At 41.0% G+C, this 25269-nt stretch overlaps 1 protein-coding gene across 1 annotated transcript in view; it reads right to left on the bottom strand.

Moving 5' to 3' along the window:
* Nucleotides 1-277: 277 nt before the first annotated feature.
* The window catches only part of TTC27 (tetratricopeptide repeat domain 27), a 186230-nt gene continuing 161238 nt past the window's right edge, over nucleotides 278-25269 (bottom strand). The window contains exons 17-20 of the mRNA XM_049652326.1: nucleotides 11003-11200; nucleotides 9606-9717; nucleotides 5277-5377; nucleotides 278-524 (exon numbers count right to left, since the gene is read on the bottom strand). Of these exons, the coding sequence (XP_049508283.1) occupies nucleotides 402-524; nucleotides 5277-5377; nucleotides 9606-9717; nucleotides 11003-11200 (534 nt within the window). The 3' untranslated portion in view covers nucleotides 278-401. The remainder of the gene's footprint in view (nucleotides 525-5276; nucleotides 5378-9605; nucleotides 9718-11002; nucleotides 11201-25269) is intronic.

The raw sequence follows: 25269 nt of genomic DNA on the forward strand, positions 1-25269 counted from the left end.
AAAGCAGCCGATCTAACGATTCTACAAATTTGTAGTGTGTGATATTTTCTTCCTGGTATAGACTAAGTTTTTCCAAAGGATGATCTATATCATTTTAGGCCGAGAGAGAATAAACCCTATGCTAAAAAGAAAACTACAATTTGTTCGTTCTTTGTGCAGAAACACCTCAAGAATGATAAAGATGCTGAATTCAACTGTAACTAAGCCTAAAGAAACAGGGAACTTTTAACGTACTTCAGAAAGCTCAAACATTTGGAAAAATCACAAAACAAAAATGTTAGCCATAAAAGAGAAATTTATTTTAAAAAATCAGTATCTTGTGTTTCAGATACATAGGTATGAGAGAAACTCAGAAACTCAGAAGGTGAGAGCTCCTTTTCCAGAAAGTGTTCCCAGGATGGTCAATACTGATTTCGAAACTCATTGCTAAGGCCTTGTAGCTCAATTACTAGGGCGTCCATAGCTACCATTTCATCAGCGAGCTCCCTGGAAATCTCTCCACTCGCCGCATCTGTGAAAAGTTGCTGCAATATAAAGAACAAAGGAGAACTATCAAAACAATGACAAATCTCTTTAAAATAAGATAGGTACAGAGCAGAGAAGTCAAATTCCCTGTATATAATAATACCACATGACAGCAGCAATGGTAGGGTTTGTTCTGTTCACCATCCTGGAAACGCACAAGCTGCAAAACTGAGCCAGGCATCAAACAACGTGCCTGAACCTGTAAATTTGAATGAGCTATGCTCTTCAGAACGGCTGCCCTGAATATCGGTTATTCATTTTGATGTCACAGGATGGTTTCTGGATTTTTCATTCAACAAAACAAATCTATTCATTGTGTATACAAACAAAACAAACACATTTTATATTCAAGTTCATACAAACCATACCCTTTACGTTATTTTTTTAATGTTTATTTATTTTGACAGAGAGAGAGAGAGAGAGAGAGAGAGAGAGAGAGACAGAGCATGAGCAGAGAGAGAGGGTGACACAGAATCCGAAGCAGGCTCCAGACTGAGCTGTCAGCAGAGAGCCTGAGGCAGGGCTCAAACCCACGAACTATGAGAACATGACCTCAGCCGAAGTCAGACACTTAACCAACTGAGCCACCCAGGCACCCCCCTGCCTTTATGTTATTTAAAAGTTAATTATGGCATAGGACTCAGGGGTCAAAAAGATTATCAAGATTTGGTAAAAGCAAAGAATCCCAGCACATTAAAATAAAAATGAATGTGCTCTCTCCTCCTATAAAAGGAATTGCCTTGGGAGGTATATTGCAACATAGGTCGATGCCATCGTGGCTGAGACATTTTGGAAAGCCTCTGTTAGGAACTGCCTGCTGAGGCAAGACAGGCACCTAAAAAAATTAGCTTTGGGATTTTATGACCACTGTGTGTGTGTGTGTGTGTGTGTGTGTGTGTGTGTGTTGATCAGAAATGTAATTTACTCAGCATGCTACCTTTTTTTATTATTATTAGTTTGAGAGAGAGAGAGAGCAGGGAGAAGGGCAGAAAGAGAGGGAGAGAGAGAGAGAATCCCAAACAGACTCTGCACTGCCAGTGCAGAGACAGACATGGGGCTTGAACCCACGAACCCACAAGTCAGACGCTTAACCAAATGAGCCACCCAGACGCCCCAGCACACTATCTACCTTCTTCATCAGACTTGACTAGCTGACCTGTTTACAAAAAGTAAATTTACCCTTACTGTGGGACTATTTACTATCACTACCATATATCACATGACAAATGTTCTGACAGAATTCTAAAGAGGGAGTCCCAAAGATGTTTTGAGGGATAGTATCATCACTGGGACAAGCTTAGAGTTTCACACAGTGATTTTTGGAGCCGAGAGCATTCACTCGAATGCAGGACTTCATAAATGTTTAGTAAAGATTTGTCACATTACCGTGTAGTCACATTGTGTACAGCATTTCATAACAGACTGACATAAGAACATTGCAATGTGATTGATAGAGAAAACACCTTTTAGGAAAATAACCTGGACTCACACAGCACATTTGATTTTTACTAAGAATTACAGTGCTTGCAAATCATCATGAATCTGCATCACTCCCCTATGAACTCAGGAGGAAGCAGATAGAAATCGAGGCTTAGAAAGAATGAATTATTTGCTGAGGATCCCTAAGCACGTAAGTGATAAAATCTGTTCTGTGTTTAGGCTGTCCAGCATTTCCCCCAACAGCTCCATGCCCTCTGGAGCAAATCTGCACAGTGACGATGTGCTGAGGGGTGGAGAGTTGCTCCATCCTGGGGGAGCACAGACGGGACAAGGTCAGGTGAGTCTCTAGGTTCTTGGAGCTTTTATTTCTATGAAGTCCCTGGCCTGGCAAGAAAAGATCAGAGACTGGTACGAACCAAGCTTACTGCAAGCTATTTAACTGAGCTATCCTATTCCATTTTCAGTATTTAAGGTGCTCTCAAAAAGTGTTTTTGGGACTGCAATTCAGCTTTACAAACCAATTTGTTAAAAAAAGAAAAAAATAGGAAGGGCATCTGATCTACTATAAAACCAGAGACTCCCAAATTTTATAGCAAAAAACTGTGCTTCAAAGGAGGCGTTGGGAGGCAATTTTTTCCCATTTTTGGATAACCCCTTAGGATCTAATGAGAACACAATCTAAACATAGACGATGCTCTGAGTCCTTCTTTTCTTTTCTTTTTTAATGTTTTATTTATTTTGAGGGAGCGAGAGAGGACGTGAGCAGGAGAGGGGCAGAGAGACAGCGGGACAAGGATCCAAAGTGGGCTCTGTGCTGACAGCAGACAGTCCAATGTGGGGCTCGAACTCAGGGTCTACGAGATCATGACCTGAGCTGAAGTCAGACTCTTAACAAACCGGGCCACTCAGATGCCCCATCTGAGGCCTTATCTTCAATGTTTGGGCATCTTCCACAATACAGGAGGATAGGCAGTCTCTGCACAGACAAGACTATTTAAGTATGTAAGTATAGATTTATATGCAATTAATAACTCATAAGAAAAAGCTTTGCACAGAGAGAAGGGAACTAGTAGAGTGTATCCTGAGGAAATAATCACGGGTAGGTAAGTGATCTAACCCAACTAGGAAACCACACTCCTGATCTGAGAAGGAAAGTCACAGGAAAGCATGCTACCCTGACTTTTTTTGAGAGCTCATGCTGCTTTCTCAAAGACACAAAACTGAAGTTATGCCACCAAGACGGGTGGGAGTATGGTTCCTCCTGGTAGATTATAGGAACTTGGTTCCAGCTTGCAGACTAAAAGGATAGTAAAGCAAGTTACTAATCTAAACAGGCGAAAACGATGTCCTCATCAGAAAAGATCAAACAATTGATAAAAAGGCATGCAAACTCTGGGAAGGGTTTTACACGTGTCCAGAAGTGACTTTCACTTGCCACACACAGACTCACTCTCAGAAGCGTTAGGATTCGTTTGCAAACTACGATTAAAAAGTGAAGATGAGTAAAAATGAGAAGAGAGGGGTGCCTGGGTGGCTCAGTCAGTTAAGGGTCTGACTTTGACTCAGGTCATGAGCTCGTGGTTCACGAGTTCGAGTGCCCCGTCGGGCTCTGTGCTGACAACTCAGAGCCTGGAGCCTGCTTTGGATTCTATGTCTCCCTCTCTCTCTGTCTCGCCCTCGCTCACGCTCTGTCTCTCTCTCTCTCAAGAATAAACATTAAAAAAAAATGAGAAGAGAAAGCACTGAATTGTGTTACAAGTTATATGCCTTTAAATTTTGCTTCCAAAAGTATAATCCACACCTGGCTACACAGATTTCCCAGGCTCCGCCCCATGCCTGACCTGCCACAGGTAGAGACTAAGAGTCCAGGCTTCAAACCAGTTGTCTTGGGGACTCTTCGGTGTCTCCATCCAAGTGCTCATTTATAAGGTGGCGTTTGTAGATTTTATATTAAGTTTTAGTTGTCAAACCTGAGTCACCCACCTAAGTTAACAATGTTTGTGAAATCCATATACTACCTCCTTAATATTTGTCTCTAACTCAACTTTTTAAAGTTAAATTTTTTTAATTAAACAAATAATTTTTTTAATGTTTATTTATTTTTGAGAGAGAAAGAGAGGAGAGCATGAATGGGAAAGGAGCAGAAGGAGAGGGAGATACAGAATCAGGCTCCAGGCTCTGAGCTGTCAGCACAGAGCCTGATGCAGGGATCGAGTCCACTAACTGAAATCATGACCTGAGCCAAAGTTGGATGCTTAACCGACTGAGCCACCCAGGTGCCCCGAACTTTTTAAATTTAAATAAAAGTCTTTTTTTTTTAAAGTCTTTTTTTAAAGGAAACATTATACTACTGTAAATGAAAAATAAGCAATAATATTCATGAAAATGTAGGTTTGATGTGCTAGTTATACTTTTTCTAGCATGCACTGAAATAAATATACACTAAAATCAAAAGTTTAGGCACTCATGCTCTTTCTCTCTCTCTCAAAAATAAATAAACATTAAAAAAAATTTCTTTTTAATTAAAAAAAAAAATTAGGGTGCCTGGGTGTCTCAGTTGGTTGAGCATCTGACTTCAGCTCAGGCCATAATCTCACAGCTCATGAGTTCAAGCCCCACATCGGGCTCTGCTTTGATCCAGAGCCTGCTGTGGATCCTCTGTCTCCTTCTCTCTCTGTCCCTCCCCTTCCTCTCTCTCAAAAATAAATAAATATTTTTTAAAAAGACAAAAACAAAAAAACCTTTAGCCAAGTGCTATCAGTAATGTATGTGCCACACTTTGGGGAAAGCGATGGTAAGTAAAAGAGCATTGCTTTGGGGCACCTGGGTGGCTCAGTCAGGTAAGCATCTGTCTGACTTTGGCTGAGGTCACGATCTCGCACTCCGTGAGTTCAAGCCCTGCATCAGGCTCTGTGCTGACAGCTCAGAGCCTGGAGCCTGCTTCGGATTCTGTGTCTCCCTCTGTCTCTGCCCCTCCCCTGCTCACGCTCTCTCTGCCTCTCAAAAATAAATAATATGTTTAAAAATTAAAAAAAAAAAAAAAAGAGCATTGCTTTACTTTAACTTGAAGAATGCAGTAGGGCTGGATTATAAATATTAATTTCAAAGACTCCTGAGTTACCCAGGAAGGGTAGTTGAGCCATTAGGCTGATGATGCTGCCACCAGGACAATGGACCACCTGGGGGCTGATATCTGAAATGTCACGCGGGCCTAAAATTACTCCCAGTGTAAAAGACGACTTCAGAGCGGTCAGGTCATACTAACACCTTCTTCCTGTGACACTTCAAACGAATTGACATTTCACTCTTACCTTTGCTTTAGATATCAAGCCCTGTAAATTGAGTCGAACTGAGGAGAGCACCTGTACTGCCTCTTGCGGGCTGGATTTGTGTTGACTGTGTTTCATAGCCACTGAAAAATACACATGGGAGAAAACATGCATTAAATACCGGTCACGATAATTTACAAGTACAAAAAACAATTGCTTAATTAGGATTTTATAGTACAGACTCTACAAATATTTCTACATGGAGAGTCTTTATTTTGGTAAAAGGACAATAATTATGTGCACAGTTCTCATTATCTTTCTTAACACTTACTGCTAAAAGGAGAATTTTGAGGAAAATAGGTGATTTTTGGTACGTTACAAATCATCAGGAAGAGACCCTAAACACAGATACACACACACAAAACATATACAGACATACACTAATGAAACCAGGCAAAAAGAGACAAAATCTAACTGAACACAAGGTGTCCACAGAGGGCAAAACCAGATGTGGCAGATCTTAGTGTAGCTTCCTGGGGCACCAAGTCCTTAAAAGGGACTCACAGTAGCCAATGACACCGGCCTAGTGAAGCGACATGACAGGTGCTGACAGCTCAATCCTAACCTCCTTTTTATACTTAGGGTTTTCCATCACCATTCTGGAAGGAGTGATTTCCACAACCTATATGCTTGCATTCAGGGAGGTGACCGCAATGGGGATCTCGGGTTGCACTTGACATCAGCAAGGGCAGGGAGAGAACAGAGTTGCCCATGTGGCCCTACTCTGCCTCCAGTGAGCTGGGGAGCCCATTTCTTCCTAAAATGTGAAATTACCAAGAAAGCATAACCCTCACTAGCAAAAGGCCTGGCTATTCATGCTTTATAAGAACCAGTAAAGAGCTCTGTAAAAATACGGCACCTGATATCTCTCCACTGGTTTGTTCTTGTGTTTGTTCTTCTAAATTATGCTTGCTATAAGCAGATCCATAACCAGATCCAGTTTTAAAACTACGCTAACCAGTACAACAGTGCAAGTCTACTTAGTACCCTAGATCTTAGACCAGGAATGGAAATAGACGTCTTTCTTGCATGCGAACTCTGATCGTTTGGTGGAGACTACCTGTGCCTGGCAAAAACTGCTTTATCATTAATTAATGTCTTCCATGGTTGGTGAGAACGTGTGACATTCTCATTTCAAAATAATACTTAGACTTTGACATTTCTCAGCTAAGGGTTGAAAGAATGCATGGTAATCAACAATGTTCACCTCATCTTCAAAGGGCACAGTTAACCTGGAGATAGATAGTGAGGATTATGATGTCTGTGTCCCTTAGTAGAAGAAAATTTGACTACCATAGCTGAGGTATGTGGGCTGTTAAATGCCTAGGAACGGATCAGAAATAGCTGTGATTCTTTTTGTTATTGTTGTTGTTGTTGAGAGGGAGAGGGAGAGAGAGAGAGAGAGCTAGCTCGAGGGGGGAAAGGTAGAAGGAGAGAGAGAGAGAATCTTCCGAAGGCTCCACACCCAGAGCAGAGCCCCAGTGCAGGGCTTGATCTCACAACTGTGAGATCATGACTTGAGCAGACATCAAGAGTCAGACACTTAACCGACCGAGCCACCCAGGCGCCCCTGTGATTCTTTTTTAAATCCTTATTTTAATTCTGAAAAACAAAACAAATAAACAACAACAACAAAAACACAAAAGCAGATCAAAAAGACAAACACTATTAGACCCCTTCCTCAATCCCACTTCCAAAAGGCACTAGAGATAAAGAGAGAGCTCCAGAAAAAGAGAGAAATAAACTGCTGTTTCAAATTATCAGCAAATCCAAGACAGCAGTGCTTCCTCCAGGTAGACTGTAGTTAAAATGCATAACTATTATTTTTAAAGTTCCTGAATGGCAAAGAAAGAACCAGCTTTTGCGCACCGTTTCCCAGAAAACAGAAGAGCGGAGGCTATAAATGAATAGCCCCCAAACAATACAAAGGGGCACAAAATGACAACGTTGTTATTCAAAGGTCTCAAACCCTATGTAGACACTGTAATGTCTTCTCTGGCCTTTTGAAGCACGTAGCTACTCTTACAAAGAGCAACTCAAAGGAGTCATTGTGTGGAGATTTTTTTTTTTAATGTTACATTGCCTTTTCAGAACTGAGCAAGGTGGGCAACAGAATAGAATAGAAATCCAGTTCATTCCTCAGCTGAGCATTGGTATACAAAAGCAACAAGAGGGGCGCCTGGGTGGCTCAGTCGGTTAAGCGTCCGACTTCGGCTCAGGTCATGATCTCACAGTCCGTGAGTTCAAGCCCCATGTTGGGCTCTGTGCTGACAGCTCAGAGCCTGGAGCCTGCTTCGGATTCTGTGTCTCCCTCTCTCTCTGTACCTCTCCTGCTCGCATTCTGTCTCTCTCTCTCTCTCTTAAAAAATAAAATAAACATGAAAAAATATTTTTTTAATTAAAAAAAAAAAGCAACAAGAAAAGGCAAACATTTATCTTTATCAATCTAAAATATCACCAGAAACTAAACCCGAGCATCCACTAAAATATGCTTAAAATGTTGTTGGAGCACCAACACCTAAATCATTAAAGTCAAAGGGAACTTAAAAGAATAAACACTTGTTTTTCTCCCAGTATTGCCCTGATGAAAAAACAGTGTCCAAAATAGTTTCAAACCAACTTTAAGATGTAAATGAAGATTTTTTTACTGCAGCACTTATTTCTTTAACCTGTGCATTTATACTTGACAGGTTCAATAGCAACACTTAGTGATTACAGAAAATACCTTGGCTTTAACTGTTACAAAGCTAGCTGTTCACAGAAATGTTTAGGGTTGGCAATTTGAAGTAGATAAGATAAATTCTTCCAAGGAGATTGCACCTTGCTATAATTATATACATAATACACGTGGCTATGGGGGTTCCCAAACCTGGTACTATATCCACAAAGGTCAAAGGCACAAGAACTGAACTCCATCTAAGCCTACCCACCATGGCCAACACAAGCCGCATGAACTGTAGCCACATTCCATGGGTCTCCCAGCAATGACCTCCACCTTATCTACTCTGAACTTCAGCTAGACAGAGATCAGCATGTCTACTGGATCTGCCAAGCGGTAGGCAGCCCAGAAAACTGGATATTTATATCCCTTTTGTCAAGGATATCAAAGACCAGAAGTAGAATTATTATCTACTAAACCCATTTCTAAGCTGTTTGAATGTTCTGTGACTTCTTTAGAGACATATTAAATGCTATTTTTGTTCTTCACTTTTCTCTTTTTAGTTCTGCATGCCTTATCATACAGCTCAGATCCTCTACCCCAGAGGAACAGGGCTGAGGCGAGAATGTAAGGGATTAACATTTAAACCATGTGTAGGATACTGTTAAGTTTTTGAATATGTTTTCATTTACTTCCGAACAATCAGAGGTAGGTATTACCCCCATTGTACTGATGAGGGAACTAAGGCTCAGAGAGAAGTCATTTACCCAACGTCACCTAGCAACTTTGTGGTGGAGCTGGTCCTGGAGTTTAGGTCTCCCTGGTTTCAAGGGTCTACCCTTTTTATGGTCCCTTGTTGGCTCCCCAGTTACTGTAATTAATAGTTGCAGGAGAAGTTGGAGGAAGACTTTAGGATAGGATCATAGTCCCTGTGAACCAGTTCTTAGCACTGTAGCTTCATTATTTTATTTGAACTCCCTTTCCAGGGCCTCACACACCCATGTTCAAATATAAATATAGAAATGTATTGTCAACTTATCCAGTATATTTCTCTTTATGCAAATAATTAAAAGGAACCTTTATCTGGAATATATTTGCCCAACAGGCATACAACTTTATATGTAAGGTTATCCCTCCCTTCAAATATCACCCACTAAATCTCCCAAAGGCAGGGACAGGATATTTTTTGTTTCTTTTGTACAAGCCATAGCTTTTTGTATGTTGCTATGTACTCCAGGAATCTACGTATTTCTGATAATAAATATTTCCATTTATAAAGGAATAGGAGTCAGCAAATGTTAACAGATTTCCCTACCGCTACATGATAACCACAAGTAGACTCTATGTGCCGTGAAGGTTGGCTACAGTTGTGAAGATACTTCACGTACCGAAAGCTCCTAACTAACCTGTCACTCAGATGGCATTCAAGCCTCTATCCCGCAGACCGCTCTATCCTATATTTGTTCAGATTACTCCAAAGTGCTTACTACACGGTAGTTGGTCTTATAAAGATCTGCTGAATCAAATACAACAATTTCAATACAATGAAATAATCTGAAATGATGTGTAATGGAACTTCACTTCTGACAAATACTTTTTCAGTAAAAATACATTAAAGCATGGCAGGGATATCAGAACATTACATCAAATACCATGTGCGAGGCCTAAGGCGTTCTGAACCACTTCCTTAAATGATGTCATATCTTTCTCCCAACAACTGGACTGTGTGTCGCACTTGTATGCCTTGGAGAGATACTGGAACGCCTGAGGACAGAGAAAGAACAACGTTCAGAATAACAAGTGTAATTCACATTTCAAACTCGGCTTTCTGGAACTCATATGGAACTAATTCCAACTTGAAAAACGAGTGTTTGTGTCACGCAGCACAGCCTTTACTATTCTCATCAAAGAAGGGGTACAGATGCACACCCGACAGCAATAAGCAATTAAAAGCAATCAAAGGGATGTATCTGATAGAGACATTTCCCTCCAAACAGAAAAACAGAAATGCCAGGTTTGGAAATCTAGAAGAAGCTTGCACACCTTTCCTCAGCATCAGTAGCCATCAGCTTACGAGCCCCGTTTGGAAAACGAGGCATGAACCCAGGCACAACTATGGGATTACTCAAAGGTGTGTGTACTCACAGAAGTTTAAGACACTTTCACAGCTCCATCCCTGCAGAATCTTGAGGGAGAAGTCACAGATGAGAGACTTCAGACTACCCTTGATTCCACATATGCAAAGCCTCATAATTCAAGAAGAAATGGAAGGATGGCAGGTAGGAGTGTGTGCATGCGTGCATGTAAGTATGTGTTCTCTGGGCAGACAGGCAATGGCAGAAGCCAGCTGGGTGGACGGAGGGAGGAGAGACGGCTAACCATCCCACAGATTAGCTGTACTGCAGCAAATTCCAAACTCACGCAAGGAGTACATTTGATTTGTTGTGGATGTTTTGAAAAGAACAGAAAACAATTATTTCAACCTTGGAAACCCTGGGGGCTCCCTTAAGCCAAAGGCATTACTTGAGTGTAACTGGTGTTCTAACACACTTTCAAGAAAGGGGCCGGGCGACCTTTGTAAAGCATTTTATGTTTAGACTTAAAGCTCGCCTCTAATATTCTTATCTGGTTCCTTTTTCTTCTTCCCTTCCATGGCCCCCGTCTCAGATCTGAACGCTCTTCTGTCCTTGAGCCCCATCTACCCGAGTCTTCAGCAAGGGGCCTGGGGCAAGGGCTGCAGGGTATATACTGTGGACAGCTACTTGAGGCAGCTCCAGCAGGGGAGCAGGTCAGACAGAGCCTTTTGCAGGAAGCAGAGAACAACCGTGTGAGAAAAACCCATGAAAAGAGAAAAGATGAATTCTTACGAGTCTTAACCTGCCCGCAATTCCAAGTGCTTATGTTAAAGATTCTGAATCAAGACAGAAGACCTGAGCATATCAATCTTCCCCTTTAAGCTATTTATCTCTGCTTCCAACCATCAAAGCAGATGCCCCACACGTCATTCAAGCAAAAGGCAAGCACCCAGGAGGACTGGAAGAGGACTGACCTTTTCATTTTCATCAGGCTTTTCGCTCTGCCCATTTCCATACAGTTGGGCATACAGCCTCCAGATTTCTCCATCATTTGTCACTCTTGAAGTCACTCTGCCAAGTAACTCCCGCAGCTTTCCTTTGAGGTCAGTTGCAACATCTCCACTTCGATCAGTCATCCCATCAAGCACTGCCCTGACCAGAATTTTAAGGACCTTAAAAAATGCGCAGAACAAACGGGTAAGCCAAGAACAACGAAATAATAACAAAAAACAAAGGGCTACCATCACCATCATCAATAACAATGATGGTGAAAAACCCTGAGACCTGTTGGAATATCACCTTTACACTTTTTACAAATAAAAGTCCTGAACCACTCTCTAAAATCACATACTGACAAGCTCTCTGTGCTCCCTTTTAGGGCTCCTTAGGGCTCTTCTTTCACAGGCTCGATGCCTCTGTCTTCTCAATCTGAGTGCTCTCTCTGAATGATCTGATGGACACCTGTAGCTTTTAGGAATGTAAGCTCAGACTCATGGTCTGAATCGCATATAGCAAAAGAGTGGACAGGAGAACGTTTAATTGCGCTTCTTCCTTCTTGTTTGGACAAGATCTCCACCTGCAAATTCACACTACAATCCCAAATGTGTAGTTTTAATTCTGAAAGTAATAAAATTCATATTACAATCCCATTCATGACTTTAAATCTGAAAGTAACAAGGCAGAAGAGACTATATGAATATGCACTATCAAGTGATCATTTTTTAAACATTTCAAGGATTAACACGCTTTAAAATGGATAATCTATTAAAATAGTTACTATCAAGTATAAATGAAGCATACTAAATTAGTAAAACACTCTGCTTTCTCTAGGATCTGACAATTGGCCCAACATCCCATCTCCTCACTTTACCTACATGAAGAGACAATGGGCAGGAGACAATTTTTAGCCTTCTTGCCAATAAAAATGGAGAGTGGCAGTGCACATGTTTGAGAGGAGAAAGGTCAGAAAAGAGAGAGCAAGAAAGAGAAAGAGAGAGAGAGAAAGAGAGAGATTGAGTGTGTGTGTGTGTGTGTGTGTGTGTGAAGGGAACAGTAAAGGGTAAGGAAGTGGTGTGTCTGTGTGAATAGGAGAAGGGTAGGGTAAAGAACTATAGACAGATACCAAAGCCTCCACATAATTCATATGCAGATGTCACAAGAAGAGAGTGGGACCCTGAACAGGTATGGAAGCAAGACAAATGTATTCATAGTCTCTCTATCTGTATGTTCAATGGCCAGATATATGTAGAAGAAAGTTCTGTAAGAAGAAACAGATAACAGAAGTCATTCATGGCCATGGCAGACATTACCTAAAGAGATTCTTCTGGGTAAGAATCATATTACAGATAGAATCTTTTTTTTTTTTAAGTTTATTTATTTATTTTGAGAGACAGAGTGTACATAAGCAGGGGAGGGGCAGAGACAGAGAGAGAGAGAGAGAGAGAGAGAGAGAGAGCATCCCAAGCAGACTCCATGCTTCAGCACAAAACCCAGTGTGGGGCTTGAACCCAGGAACCATGAGAGCATGACCTGAACCAAAGTCAAGAGTCAGACGCTCAACCAATTGAGCCACCCAGGAACCCCCAGATAGAATCTTAAGGAACGCACACTTAAGGGAAGATGAATAGAGGTCTATGCATGAGTGAGACTAAAAAGGAGTGTTCAGAAAAACAGGAGAAAGTGATGTTATGGAAACCAAGGAAGGAGGAAGTAACAAGGAGAGCACATCTACAAAAGTTTAGGGCTGGAAGACTCCACTGGGTTTAGCAATAACAAGCGTTGGTGACTGTATCCAGACCAAAAGTCAGAAGAAGAAAGGCAGGAGACATTATGATTTCAGACAAGAGACGTACAAAGAGAGAGAAAAATGTGAAAACCAAGACAATAATTAATAATATCATAAAAAACAAAAAGCAATAAAACAAACCACCAATCATAGTACCTTGTAATATTTTAAATTTTATATGTAAAGCATAGAATGTTAATAGAGAATATTCATTTAGCCAAAAAATTTAATGTAAATATATTAAGAAGATAAAAGAAGTAGTAGAGATGCTGATATAAGGGAGTTAAGACCTTGCTTTACTATAATAGGAAATCAACAGATAATATCTAAATTTGGTTAATAAAAAGTAGCAGCATATACTTATATTATGAAATCTGGAAATGTGCAAATGGGAAAAGAAATACAGTATATACTAAATGCTATACATTCCTTTAGGGAGTAGGATCTTGAGGACTAGAAAGGGGTAGAGCAGGAAATTGCTACATTTTGTTTTAAGCCTTTTACTACTATTTAACTTGTGTACACATTTGTGTTATCTTAATAAAATAAAATTTTAATTTAAAAACAGAAAAGGCAAGTATAAACACATTCAAAGATTGGAAAAGATGAAAGAAAAAATGACGGCAACATGAATATTCATTTATTAGATTTTACTTTCAATTTATGTCCTTGGCACAGGGGAGGGGGTGGTTAGTGACTGAAAGGGGGCTGGGACAGCTTTGGGAGAGCTGGCAATGATCTGACTCATGCTCCAGGGGCTGGGGACACAAGTGTGTTCCCTTCATGAAAATTCCTATGTTTACTTATGATCTGTATAGTTTTCTATATGTACACTCTACTTTAATAAAACATTAAATAAGAAGTTATTTCCTGTAATTAAGAAAGTCCCATGCACTAAAGGGAAAAAAGAGTTATTAAACTCCATTAACAAATGGAGTTAATTTATAATCTTAAAAAGTAGTCTCAGAGTGATAACAGAATTATTTTTTAAAAAACATTAATTTTATAATTTACTGTCTAATAGCACCATTTTCCTCAAACTAATTAGTGAGAAAAACTACATTCTAGTTATACAGACTGACTACAAAAACAGTAACTTTTAACACATATTTAAATTCTTCTTTAGAAAGTAAATATGTGTAAAAAAGAAGAAAGGAAAGGAAAGAAGTAAATATTTGTAACTTAAAAGAAGCAAAGGAGGAGGGGGCGCCTGGGTGGCTCAGTTGGTTAAGTGTCTGACTCTTGATTTCAGCTCAGGTTATGATCTCACAGTTCATGGGTTTGAGTCCCACATGAGGCTCTGTGCTGACAGCATGGAGCCTGCTTGGGATTCTCTCTCTCCCTCTCTCTCTGCCCCTCTCCTGCTCACACACACATGCTCGCTCTCTCTTCTGTCTCATTCTCTCTCAAATAAATAAGCTTAAAAAAGAAAAAAAAGCAGCAAAGTTACTACAATAGAACTTCTCTGACTAAATGAATCACCAAACAATACAGTTTCCTCTTGGGTAGTCTATGATGTTTACCAGCATTACAATCCTTTGCATAATCAAAAATGAAAAAAAAAAGTTAAACAAGTAAATGTAACCTAAATAAAAATGTAACTATTAGGAATAAATTAGTAGTAACTGGTTAAAACAATGAATTACTAAGTATGTAATAAGCAGCTGAAGAATAGAATATTGAAGTTGAAGAATTTAGAGATGGAACAACTCTTGGGGAAACAGAATCCAAGATACGGCCACTTGAATGGGGTGCTCATATGGAGAAAACAAAAGGACAAAAAACTTTATGTCCAAAGTACTACAAGTGCCATCTACCTAAAACACCAAGACTCAAGACCGGCTAGATCTAGAGTAAAGAGGAAGCATACAGAATCAGTTGCTAAAGTCCACCGAAAGTAAGGGGGTACGACTACAACACTGGTGAACAGTGGTAATGAGGTAGGGCCTTCTACCTACTACATCACAGAATTGTTGTATCAAGGAGTCAACACACATGTAAACAGTTTCGAAACCGTAAAGCAATATAAGCCTATAAACGATCAGGATTATCAATGATCCCCAACTTCCTTACTACATCAGAAGTGGACAGCAAAACCCTCACAGTTAACTCACTCACCATGTGCCCCTGACTTTCCTTATGCTTCAAAACAGACCTAAAGAAAAACAGAATCTATGACGTGGCATCGGCTCTCAGTACCTCCCTAGTGCCTCCGCTATGAGCATCACTACGTGGTAAGCATGTGACCAACCTGATCTCACTGGGGTCTCACAGCAATCCTAGGACACAGGCACTTTACTAGCCCCACTTTACAAATACACTTAGGCAAGAGAGGCAAAATGTACTTTCCCTGCCTCCCCTAGCAAGTGAGGTGCAGAGAGGGGTCCTGAACACCAGTGACAGTTGACTCCTGAGCTTTGATGGAGAAGACTATGACAATGGTAGATAACAGTTACATATATAGATGTGAGAGGGACAGAGAAAGAATATGAGCATGTGTCAGAACCAGAGCCTCTACAAAGGTCCTCTTGTTATTTGCACTCTGCAGATGAAGAAACTGGAGCACAGAGAAGTCAAGTAACTTGTTCAAGGTCACACAGCTGGGGAAGGCGGCGTTGGATGTGAACCTGTAGTCCAAGTCCTGGATATTGCTGTCAAGCATTCGCTGTGTTAATTTACAAAGCACAGCTCCTTACTCCTCTGTTATTTCCTCCTTTCTAATAAGAAATAGTTTTACACCAGAAAAATTTATTTTTTATGAAATATGTATACTAATAACTTTGATCATTTCATTATCATTTCTTCCCCCAAATCTATTTATTTATTTATTTGTTTGTTTGTTTGATAGAGAGAGAGAGAAACAGAGAGAGAGCATGAGTGAGGGAGGAGCAGAGAGAGGGAGACACAGAACTCAAAGCAGGCTCCAGGCTCTGAGCTGTCAGCACAGAGCCCAATGTGGGGCTTGAACCCACGAACCATGAGATCGTGACCTGAGCCGAAGTTGGACACTTAACTGAGTCACCTAGGCACCCCTTCTTTGCCAAATCTTGAATCAACCAAAACCAAACAGGTTTTTGTAATTTTATTTTTTATTGTTTTTTTTCCTCAAGACATCAGAGCCAATAAAAAATAAAAAGGGAAAATAAAATTCCCAAATACAAGTATTACTAACATTGCAGTGAGTTTCTTCTAATTTTTTTGCTATGTATAAATTTTTTAATACTATGTAAACTGTCTTCTCTTACCTGTTTCGCTTAACATTATGTCATAGTATTTTTTTGTTTTCATATAATCTTTAAAATAGATTTTTTTAACAGATTCAAAATATTCTATTGGGTTGACAGACTGTAGTCTATTTAACAATTTCCCTGTAGTCAGATAAATACACTGCTTCCATGGCTGCCAGTGTTGTTTTTATTACTATAAGTAACGCTTCAATGCCTATCTTTTGTGCCCAAAGTTTTTTTCCACACTGAAACTTTCCTTAGGTTAGAATTCCAGAGGGGCGCCTGGGTGGCTCAGTCGGTTAAGCGGCCGACTTCGGCTCAGGTCATGATCTCACGGTCCGTGAGTTCGAGCCCCGCGTCGGGCTCTGTGCTGACAGCTCAGAGCCTGGAGCCTGTTTCAGATTCTGTGTCTCCCTCTCTCTGACCCTCCCCCATTCATGCTCTGTCTCTCCCTGTCTCAAAAAACATAAATATTAAAAAAAAAAAAAAAAAAGAATTCCAGGAACAGGGGTGCCTGGCTGGCTCAGTCAGTGGAACCTGTGATTCTGGATCTTGGGGTTGGGAGTTTGAGCCCAACACTGGGGGTAGAGATTACTGAAAAAAATTAAAAAAAATCTTTAAAAAAAGAAAAAAAAAAAAAAGAATTCCAGGAACAGAATTACGGAATCAAGGGAATAAACATTTTAAGAATCTGGAGGTAAGTGTGATACTTTCTAAAAGGGCTAAATCAAATTAGATGCCTATCAGTAGTACATGAAAATGCATCATTTCACTGTGCATTACCAGCACTGGCTGTATTAATTACTTTTTAAATCTCTGATATTTTGTTCTTCTAAAGGTATATGCAGCTATTACAATGAATGCTATTTCTTTTATTATTAGTGAACTTAAATCTCTTTCCAAATGTTTGCTACGTAAACATAGTTCCTTTTTTTTTTTTCATTTACATCCAAATTAGTTAGCATAGAGTGCAACAATGATTTCAGGAGTAGATTCCTTAGTGCCCCTTACCCATTTAGCCCATCCCACCTCCCACAACCCCTCCAGTAACCCTCCATCTGTTCTCCATAATTATGAGTCTCTTCTGTTTTGTCCCCCTCCCTGTTTTTATATTATTTTTGTTTCCCTTCCCTTATGTTCATCTGTTTTGTCTCTTAAAGTCCTCCTATGAGTGAAGTCATAGGATTTTTGTCTTTCTCTGACTAATTTCACTTAGCATAATACCCTCCAGTTCCATCCACGTAGTTGCAAATGGCAAGATTTCCTTCTTTTTGATTGCCGAGTAATACTCCATTGTGTGTGTGTGTGTGTGTGTGTGTGTGTGTGTGTGTGTGTATATATACACACACACACCACATCTTCTGTATCCATTCATCCATCGATGGACATTTGGGCTTTTTTCCATACTTTGGCTATTGTTGATAGTGCTGCTATAAACATGGGGGTGCATGTGTCCCTTCGAAACAGCACACTTGTATCCTGTGGATAAATACCTAGTAGTGCAATTGCTGGGTCGTAGGGTAGTTCTATTTTTAGTTTTTTGAGGAACCTCCATACTGTTTTCCAGAGCGGCTGCACCAGCTTGCATTCCCAAAACATAGTTCCTTTTAAAGACATTTAAACATTTTCTTAATTTGTGCTCAACTCATCTTTTTCCAATATGAAAACATCTTTACTGTTGATCATTTTGGAAATTATATAGCTCACAAGCTAACCCATGGCTAGCTCCTCTTTCTGAACCCCAAGTCCATACATCGCTTGAGAAAGGAGAAAGCTGATGAATCTGAGGTGGAAACAGCAAATACGTAAGAAACCATAGGAGACAGCAACTGGCTGGTCCCGGTATGGGGGACAAGGGCAGCGAAGGGCGGAAGAGTGCCAGGCACCAACATTCACAGGTGAGTGCTCTCCAAGCCAGCCCAGGGTAAGCCAGCGACCTGTGGGTACAGCAGGGCAGAGGGCCCGGCCAGTGGGAAGTGGAAAGCAACAGGTCCCAGTGGCCTGGCTAGTCCCACACTTTCTGAAGTTAGAGGGCTACTCAGGAACACGGGCACGAGGAGAAAGCAGCACCTGGCAGAAAAAAGGGAGGTTTCCCGAGGAGCCAGGCTACCTGGTGGTGGTGGGAGGGGGCGGTGGTGAGGTGTACCCAAGGGGTGAGACTCCCCCTAGGACCCAGACTCACAAGAAAGGGCACCCCTTAGGTCCTGGGCTTGCGTGAACCCCTCCCACCAGCACACATTACCCGTGCAAAGCCGGCATCACCAGGGGAGTATGAGCCAACAGGAAAAAAAAAATGAAGACATTTGAAAAGTGTAACCATAATGAAATAAAACGAAGAGCTTCCATGAGAAAGAATTAAAGGGTCATGTGGGAGAAAACTTTTTACCTTGTTTTCATTATATATATCGCCTTAGAAAGGGAAGAAGGAAAACCAAGGTGATGGTGAGACGCCAGGGGTAGTAGCATAAGTGGGGAAGAGAAGAGGGTGAGGAATGAGCCTGGAGCGGCTGTCACAGAGAAGGGAAGTGTGGAGATGAGATGGAGAAGCCACAGCTGGTAAGGTAAGAACTGTAAAATTCTGGAAGCCAAGCGAAGGACGTGTTTCGACGAGGGAGTGAGATCTGTGGCAGTAAACACTGCTGACAGGCTGAAGAACCTGAGGCCTGACAAGTGTCCCCAGGAAGTGTTAGGACGCACGGACCTGACAACAGCAGGGCTCAGTAGCCTGGGGGAGATAAAGCCTAACCTGCATGGGCTCCAAAGAGGCTGGCAGCGGGGAAGTGGAGGCCATGTGGGAAGATGCTTCTCCCTAGCTAAGGAGCCAAAGAGAAACGGTGTGGGGAGTGGGGAGAAAGTGAGTGTGCTTGGAATGTGAATGTGTTGGACAACATTGTGAACGTGCAAAAATTAGAGCAACAGATACATGCATTCAGTAGTATTTTCCCATTTGTAATGTAACACAACTTACAGAGGTGAGGAGAAGACAGGGCCAACAAGACTTTTTATCTGAAAACGAATCCTAACAGTCTACCTCTTCACTAGATACGTTTAGTCTGTGTTTACTTTCTTGGGATTCTGGATACCCATGTGGATCTAATGAGACTTTGGAAGCCTCTTTCCAAAATATGCGCATACCCACACACACGTCTTTTTCACAGTGCTGCAGGTCATATCACGATCTCCTGAAGCTTAACAATGGATCCTTCTTAGAAATCCTAGTTTGTGAGAGAGAGAGAGAGAGAGAGAGAGAGAGAGAGAGAAACCAAGACTCTTAACTAGAGAGAACAAACTACCACAGGGGACATGGGTGGGGGGATGCATGAAATAGGCAATGGGGTTCAAGGAGGGCACTTGGTATGATGAGCACTGGGTCATGTATGGAAGTGCTGAGTCACTATATTGTACGCCTGAAACTAACATAACACTGTGTATTAACTATACTAGACTTGGACAACTTAAAAATAAGAGAAATCCTATTTTTGCCCACCATGGCATGGGATTCCAGTCTTTTCTGTCAATATTGCATATGACGAAGAGCTATTTGAAAAGCTTTATTAGTTTCCTATAGGGAGTTCCCTCCCTATCCTTACGATCTCTTTTGCCACTTCCAGATGTTCAGGCAGCTGGCATCGTTTGCTAAAGGCAAGGCCTTCATATGATCAGTGTGGGCTCTCTGGCCTTCCCTTGCTGTGTGTCTGTGCACGGCACTTCTGCTATCACTACGGCTAACCAACGAGGTGTGTGTTGGGTGCACTCCCCTATCTTTCCCAAACTCAAAGGCACTGCTTTCTCTCTGAAAAGGAATGTTAACAGTCGGGGCAGGTCAGCTGTGGTAAATTTGCGTCCTCCCTGAATTCATGTCTAAACAGAACTTCACAATGGGACCTGATTTGGAAACAGGGTCTTTGCAGACATAATCAGTTATGATGAGGTTTTATCAGGATTCGGGTTTAAAAAAAAAAAAAGAAGAGGTTATACCAGAGTAGGTGTGCCCTAAATCCAATGACCAGAGTTCTTTTTTTTTTTTTTATTTAAAAAAAAAATTTTTTTTTAACGTTTATTTATTTTTGAGACAGAGAAAGACAGAGCATGAACGGGGGAGGGGCAGAGAGAGAGGGAGACACAGAATCGGAAGCAGGCTCCAGGCTCTGAGCCATCAGCCCAGAGCCCGACGCGGGGCTCCAACTCACAGACCGCGAGATCGTGACCTGAGCTGAAGTCGGACGCTTAACCGACTGCGCCACCCAGGCGCCCCTGACCAGAGTTCTTTTAAGAAGAGGAGAGGACACACAGAAAAGGTGGTGCAGAGGTAAGTGAAGACGGAGAGACGGGAGCGATGCCACCACAATCCCAGGAGGCGCCAGGAGCCCCCAGCAGCCAGAGGAAGCACAGAAGGACTGTCCCCCACGGCCTCATGTGGAGCACGGCCTCGCCAACATCCTGATTTCACACTTCTAGCCTCCAGAACTGAATGGCGAGGATACATTTCTCTTGTTTGAAGACGCCAAGTTTGAGGTGATTTGTTACAGTGGCCGCAGGCTACAAATCCAGCAGTCTTAAGTAGAAAGACCCAGATGACTCTGAGATCATTGAGACAGTGTCTCCCCAGCACACCCACCCAGTTTCTACTAGTCATCTTCCAGTTTCAGTTCAGGAGGCACTACACGAATGGCCGCCCCTTCTAGGGACAGTGACCTCTAGCACCCCACTCAGATGGCGTTCTTTCCCCAGGTGTAGAAGCTTCAAGTACCAAATCTCTCGAACTTTTCCTTACTGGAGAATGGTGTTTGTGTCATGATCAAAAATAGTGTCTCCAACCCTATGCCTATAAAATATTTACCATACCTTCTTTTAGTGCCTTTATGGTTTTGACTTCTTTGATGATGATGCTGATGATGACGGCAGCTACACTTAATAACACCTGCGTGCGCCAAGCACCGTCTCAAACCCTTTACGTATATTAACTTACTTAATCCTCACAACAATCCCCCTCTCATGACAGTGGAACAGAAAGTGATTAACTCCCCCAAGGTCACACGGCCAGTGATTGGCGGAGGCAGGCTGCAGGCCCAGACGGTCTAACGCCAGAATCTATGCTCTCATCTACAACGTAATCCTGTTTCTCGAGGCATTTCAATCTAAATATTTTATCCATTTGAATTTATTTTGGTTTAAGCAGTGAAGCAGAGCTTTGGTTTGGGTCCCAAACGCTTGGCCAACCGTTCCAATACATATTGAAAATTCTATTTTTATCCCACAGATTTTAAAAATGTCATCTTTATCATGGACTAAATTCTCATACTTACTTGAGTCTGTTTCTGAATTCTCTGTTCTGTCACATTTCATTCCTGTGGCAGATGTTAACTCTTCATATAATAAGGGTATTATTAGCTTTTTATCTTTCCTATTTGTTACAAATATTCTGTCACATACTTTTAAACTGTAGTCATAAAAATTCAAGTTTTCTTTTATTGCTTTAAAGTTCAGAAAATTTGGGAAGTATCCACTTCTATTCCTGATTTTCTTATGAGATGAAAAAATACTGTGCATACAGTTAGTCCATTTGGAATTCATTTGGTGTATCATAAAATAATCTATGTATATTGTTTAAGCCTGCAAGCTTAGAGGGATTTCATTTTCATCAATATAAACAGCCCTGTAGCTCCTCACATCCTACCCAAACCAATGCCACACCACAGATGCCCCGCAATGACCTCTTAAGCCCTCGCCCACATCTCTCATCCACTTAGGTGATATGGAATCTTCATCTCATTCTCTATCCTAGGCCTCTTTCTCACCTCCATCCCGGAACATGCCTAGGGGATGCAGCAAGCAGAGAATGAATTGGGGAGCCATCTCCAGTCCCTGAAGAAAGTTCCCGCTTCCTCACATGGAAGAACAGCGATTCCAATGTACATGCTGAAGAATCCCCACAAAGAGAAAAGCCTAACTATCCCTTTCTCCAACACTAGCCTTGGAGTCCTTGGCCAGGTCTCACCAAAACCTTGGCTGAGAGTACAAGGTGTTGGGCTTTTGAGTGCTGGAGGTCTTCAAAGCAGGAAGGAATGGGAATGCCTTCAGTCCAGGAGGGCTCCAGGCCAGGAATGAAGCCATTTTCCACCTCCCAGCTTGGCTACCTCCCTGCTCCACTTGGGAGCTCTTTAAAGAACTTGCTCTGTTTCCTGGCCTGATAACCCTGACCCTTGGCTTCCCCAAGCCTCAGTTATCACAGTGAGGTAGGCAGTTTAATATTTGGTGATTTTTTTTCCCCCTTCCTCAGGGAAAAAAAAAAAAAAAAAGTCTTAAGAGTGTGGAAAAGGCATGCACAGGCTTCAGGTTAAATAGGCCAGACTTTAAGCTTCAAGTCTTGGCTTTCCTACCACTTGCTAGTTATGAAACACCAGCCTTATTAGCTTACCTTACAGAGCCTCAGATACCTCAGCAAGCAAGGGGAGATAAAACCTACTTTACAGATATAATTTGTATAAAATATATCCATTCCCTCCCCTCTTTTCTCTCAGGTAATACCTAGCCACCACTCGCTGCAGGATTTGTTTGGCTGGCCAGCTGCCCCACTGCACATCAACATCACCTCCCCCCTTCCCAAAGAAAACACCACACGGAAATCCACACAAAGAACATCAGTATACAAGAACACACAGTACATGATTCTCTGTATCTGACATTTAAGAAAAAGCAAAATTGAACCATGCTGCAGAAATCAGAAAGCAGTTGCCTGGCTTGGGGAGAAAGGGTGGTGGTACAATTGACTAGAAAGGGACATAAAAGGACATCTGTGGTGACGAAAATGTTCCACACCTGTTTTGGGTGGTGGTTATGTAAGAACATATAAACGATCCAAATACAGCAACTAACACCCAAGATCTGTAATTTTAATATATGTAAATTATACCCCAATTTAAAAAAACTTTGTTCTGTATAGTTCACATACTCACTAATATAATGTGGAAATGTGTTTTTAACATAAGACATCCCATAGACTTCAAGATATGACACAAAGGAGAAAAACAGGCATACCTAAATGTGATTCCTGTCTTTGGATCCTACTAGCTACATGACTGGTCAAGTTATGTAACTTCCCTGTGTTTCATATTCATCCACTGTAAAATGGGAAATATTTAGTATCCACCTCAAATATTGAGTGCCCTATAACAGATAACCCATGTTAAGTGCCAGAAACATAGCAAGCACTTAATATATGTTAATCCCTTCCTCTTCCATTTACAAATAGCAAGTGGGGAGTAATACTGCAATACTTAAATTCTTTTCCCAAAATGATTGGCCCAGTCATCAAAAAAGGAGGAGGAGGAGGAAGAGAAGGAGAAAGAGGAGGAGAAAAAAGAAAAAAGAAAAAACTAATAAATCAACATTAGAATTTACCCTGAGGAAAGAAGTATGGCTATACACAAGGCTTTATCTACAAGGGTACTGATGGCATTATTTACAATAATAAATACCTGGAAAACTGAACAGAGACTAATTATGCAGGAATATGAAATTTTGCTTTATGGTAACTAAAAATATATATTCAAAATACATGAATATAAATATGTACTCCGATAGAAACGCATTCCTAAGTTTTACTAGTTTATGCATTAGTCAAAATTAGGGCACAGAGAGAAAAAGGAGAAAAGATACAGATACAACTCCTTCATTTATTACAAATAGTGAAAAATACAGAATAATTTGCAGCTAACTTACCCTGTGTCTGTATTAAAAGGAGTATACATTTACACATGAACACACATATGCAACAGAAACAATTTAAATGACAAGTCACATTTACAAAGAAATAGAAAAAAATAAATTAAAAAAGTTTTAAAGCAAACTAAAATAGAATAAGGTCAAGTAGAGTCAAACATAAGAATATCAGAGTTTTTTTGAAAGACACCTGTTACCAAACTTGCAGAGTCAAAATAAGTAAAATTTTTTTGCCAAGATAAAAATATTCCAGACAATCTATCAATTGTCTTGGTCCACGCTGACTGGTTGTAATAAAGCATGATGACAGTCAGAAATATTCTATGAAGCTAAATATGACTGAGCCCATCACTAGCCAGCAAAACTTTCCTTCCATGATGATTACATCACTACAGAGTGATTCTACCCACACCTGCCAGACAATGAACATTGCCAGCAGCACTCCAAGGCACTTCTAAGGAAAGCTATTAACAGGTCCTGACACATTATCTCACTGTGGCTATTTCTCCATTATAAAGTGCTACAGATGATAATCTGACCTGAGCAAGTTGCTCCTTATATCTAGATGTTATGTTCTCAAGAATATGTCTCCAAATCCAAATGTAAAAATTAAGCTAACAGCCTTAAGATCTGACATCTTCAAAAATGTTATTCAAAGTGCTTTCTTTAGGGGTGGCTGGGTGGCTCAGTTTGTTAAGCATCTGACTCTTGATTTCGGCTCACATCATGATCTCATGGTCACGGGAATCGAACCCTGCATCAGACTTTGCGCTGAGAGAGTAGAGCCTGCTTGGGAGTCTCTCTCTCCCTCAATCTCTCTGCCCCTCCCCCGCCCAAGTGTGCACAAGCACATGCTCTCTCTCTCTAAATTAAATAAACATTAAAAAAAATAAGAATAAAAACTCAAAGCGCTTTGTTTATGAGCAATATTTCTCACAATATGCACGGTTCTTGGTGCTCCTGTGTGTGGCAGTGGGGCTACAGGAGGGAAGTCTCAGGAAGCCCAAAGCTGCCATTAATTGTTTCTAAAAACACTGAACTTTTATAGAAACTAATTTCAAACTCATTGAAATATTCATATACAGATGAAATACTACTGTACAATAGGAGTTGTGTTTCATATTCTGAATTTGAGGAACAAAGGAAGAATTAGAGGAAAAGAGATAAAATATCAGCTGGCCTCAAATTATTTTAAACTTACTTTAATTCCAGTGTGATTAACATACAGTGTTACACAGTTTCAGGTGTACAATACGATTCAACAGCCTCATATGTTACAGTGCTCATCACGGATAAGTGTGTTCTTAATCCCCTTCCTCTATTTCACCCATCCTCCCACCCACCTCACCTCTCCTAACCATTGGTTCGTTCTCTATAGGTAAGAGTGGTTTTTTATTTGTCTCTCTTTTTTCCCTTTGTTCAGTTGTTTTGTGAACAATGAGTGAAATCATACGGTATTTGTCTTTCTGTGACTGGCTTGTTTCACTTAGCATAATACATTCTAGCT

The sequence above is a fragment of the Panthera uncia genome (genome assembly GCF_023721935.1).
Source record: "Panthera uncia isolate 11264 chromosome A3 unlocalized genomic scaffold, Puncia_PCG_1.0 HiC_scaffold_12, whole genome shotgun sequence".
In the NCBI taxonomy this organism is placed as follows: Eukaryota; Metazoa; Chordata; class Mammalia; order Carnivora; family Felidae; genus Panthera; species Panthera uncia.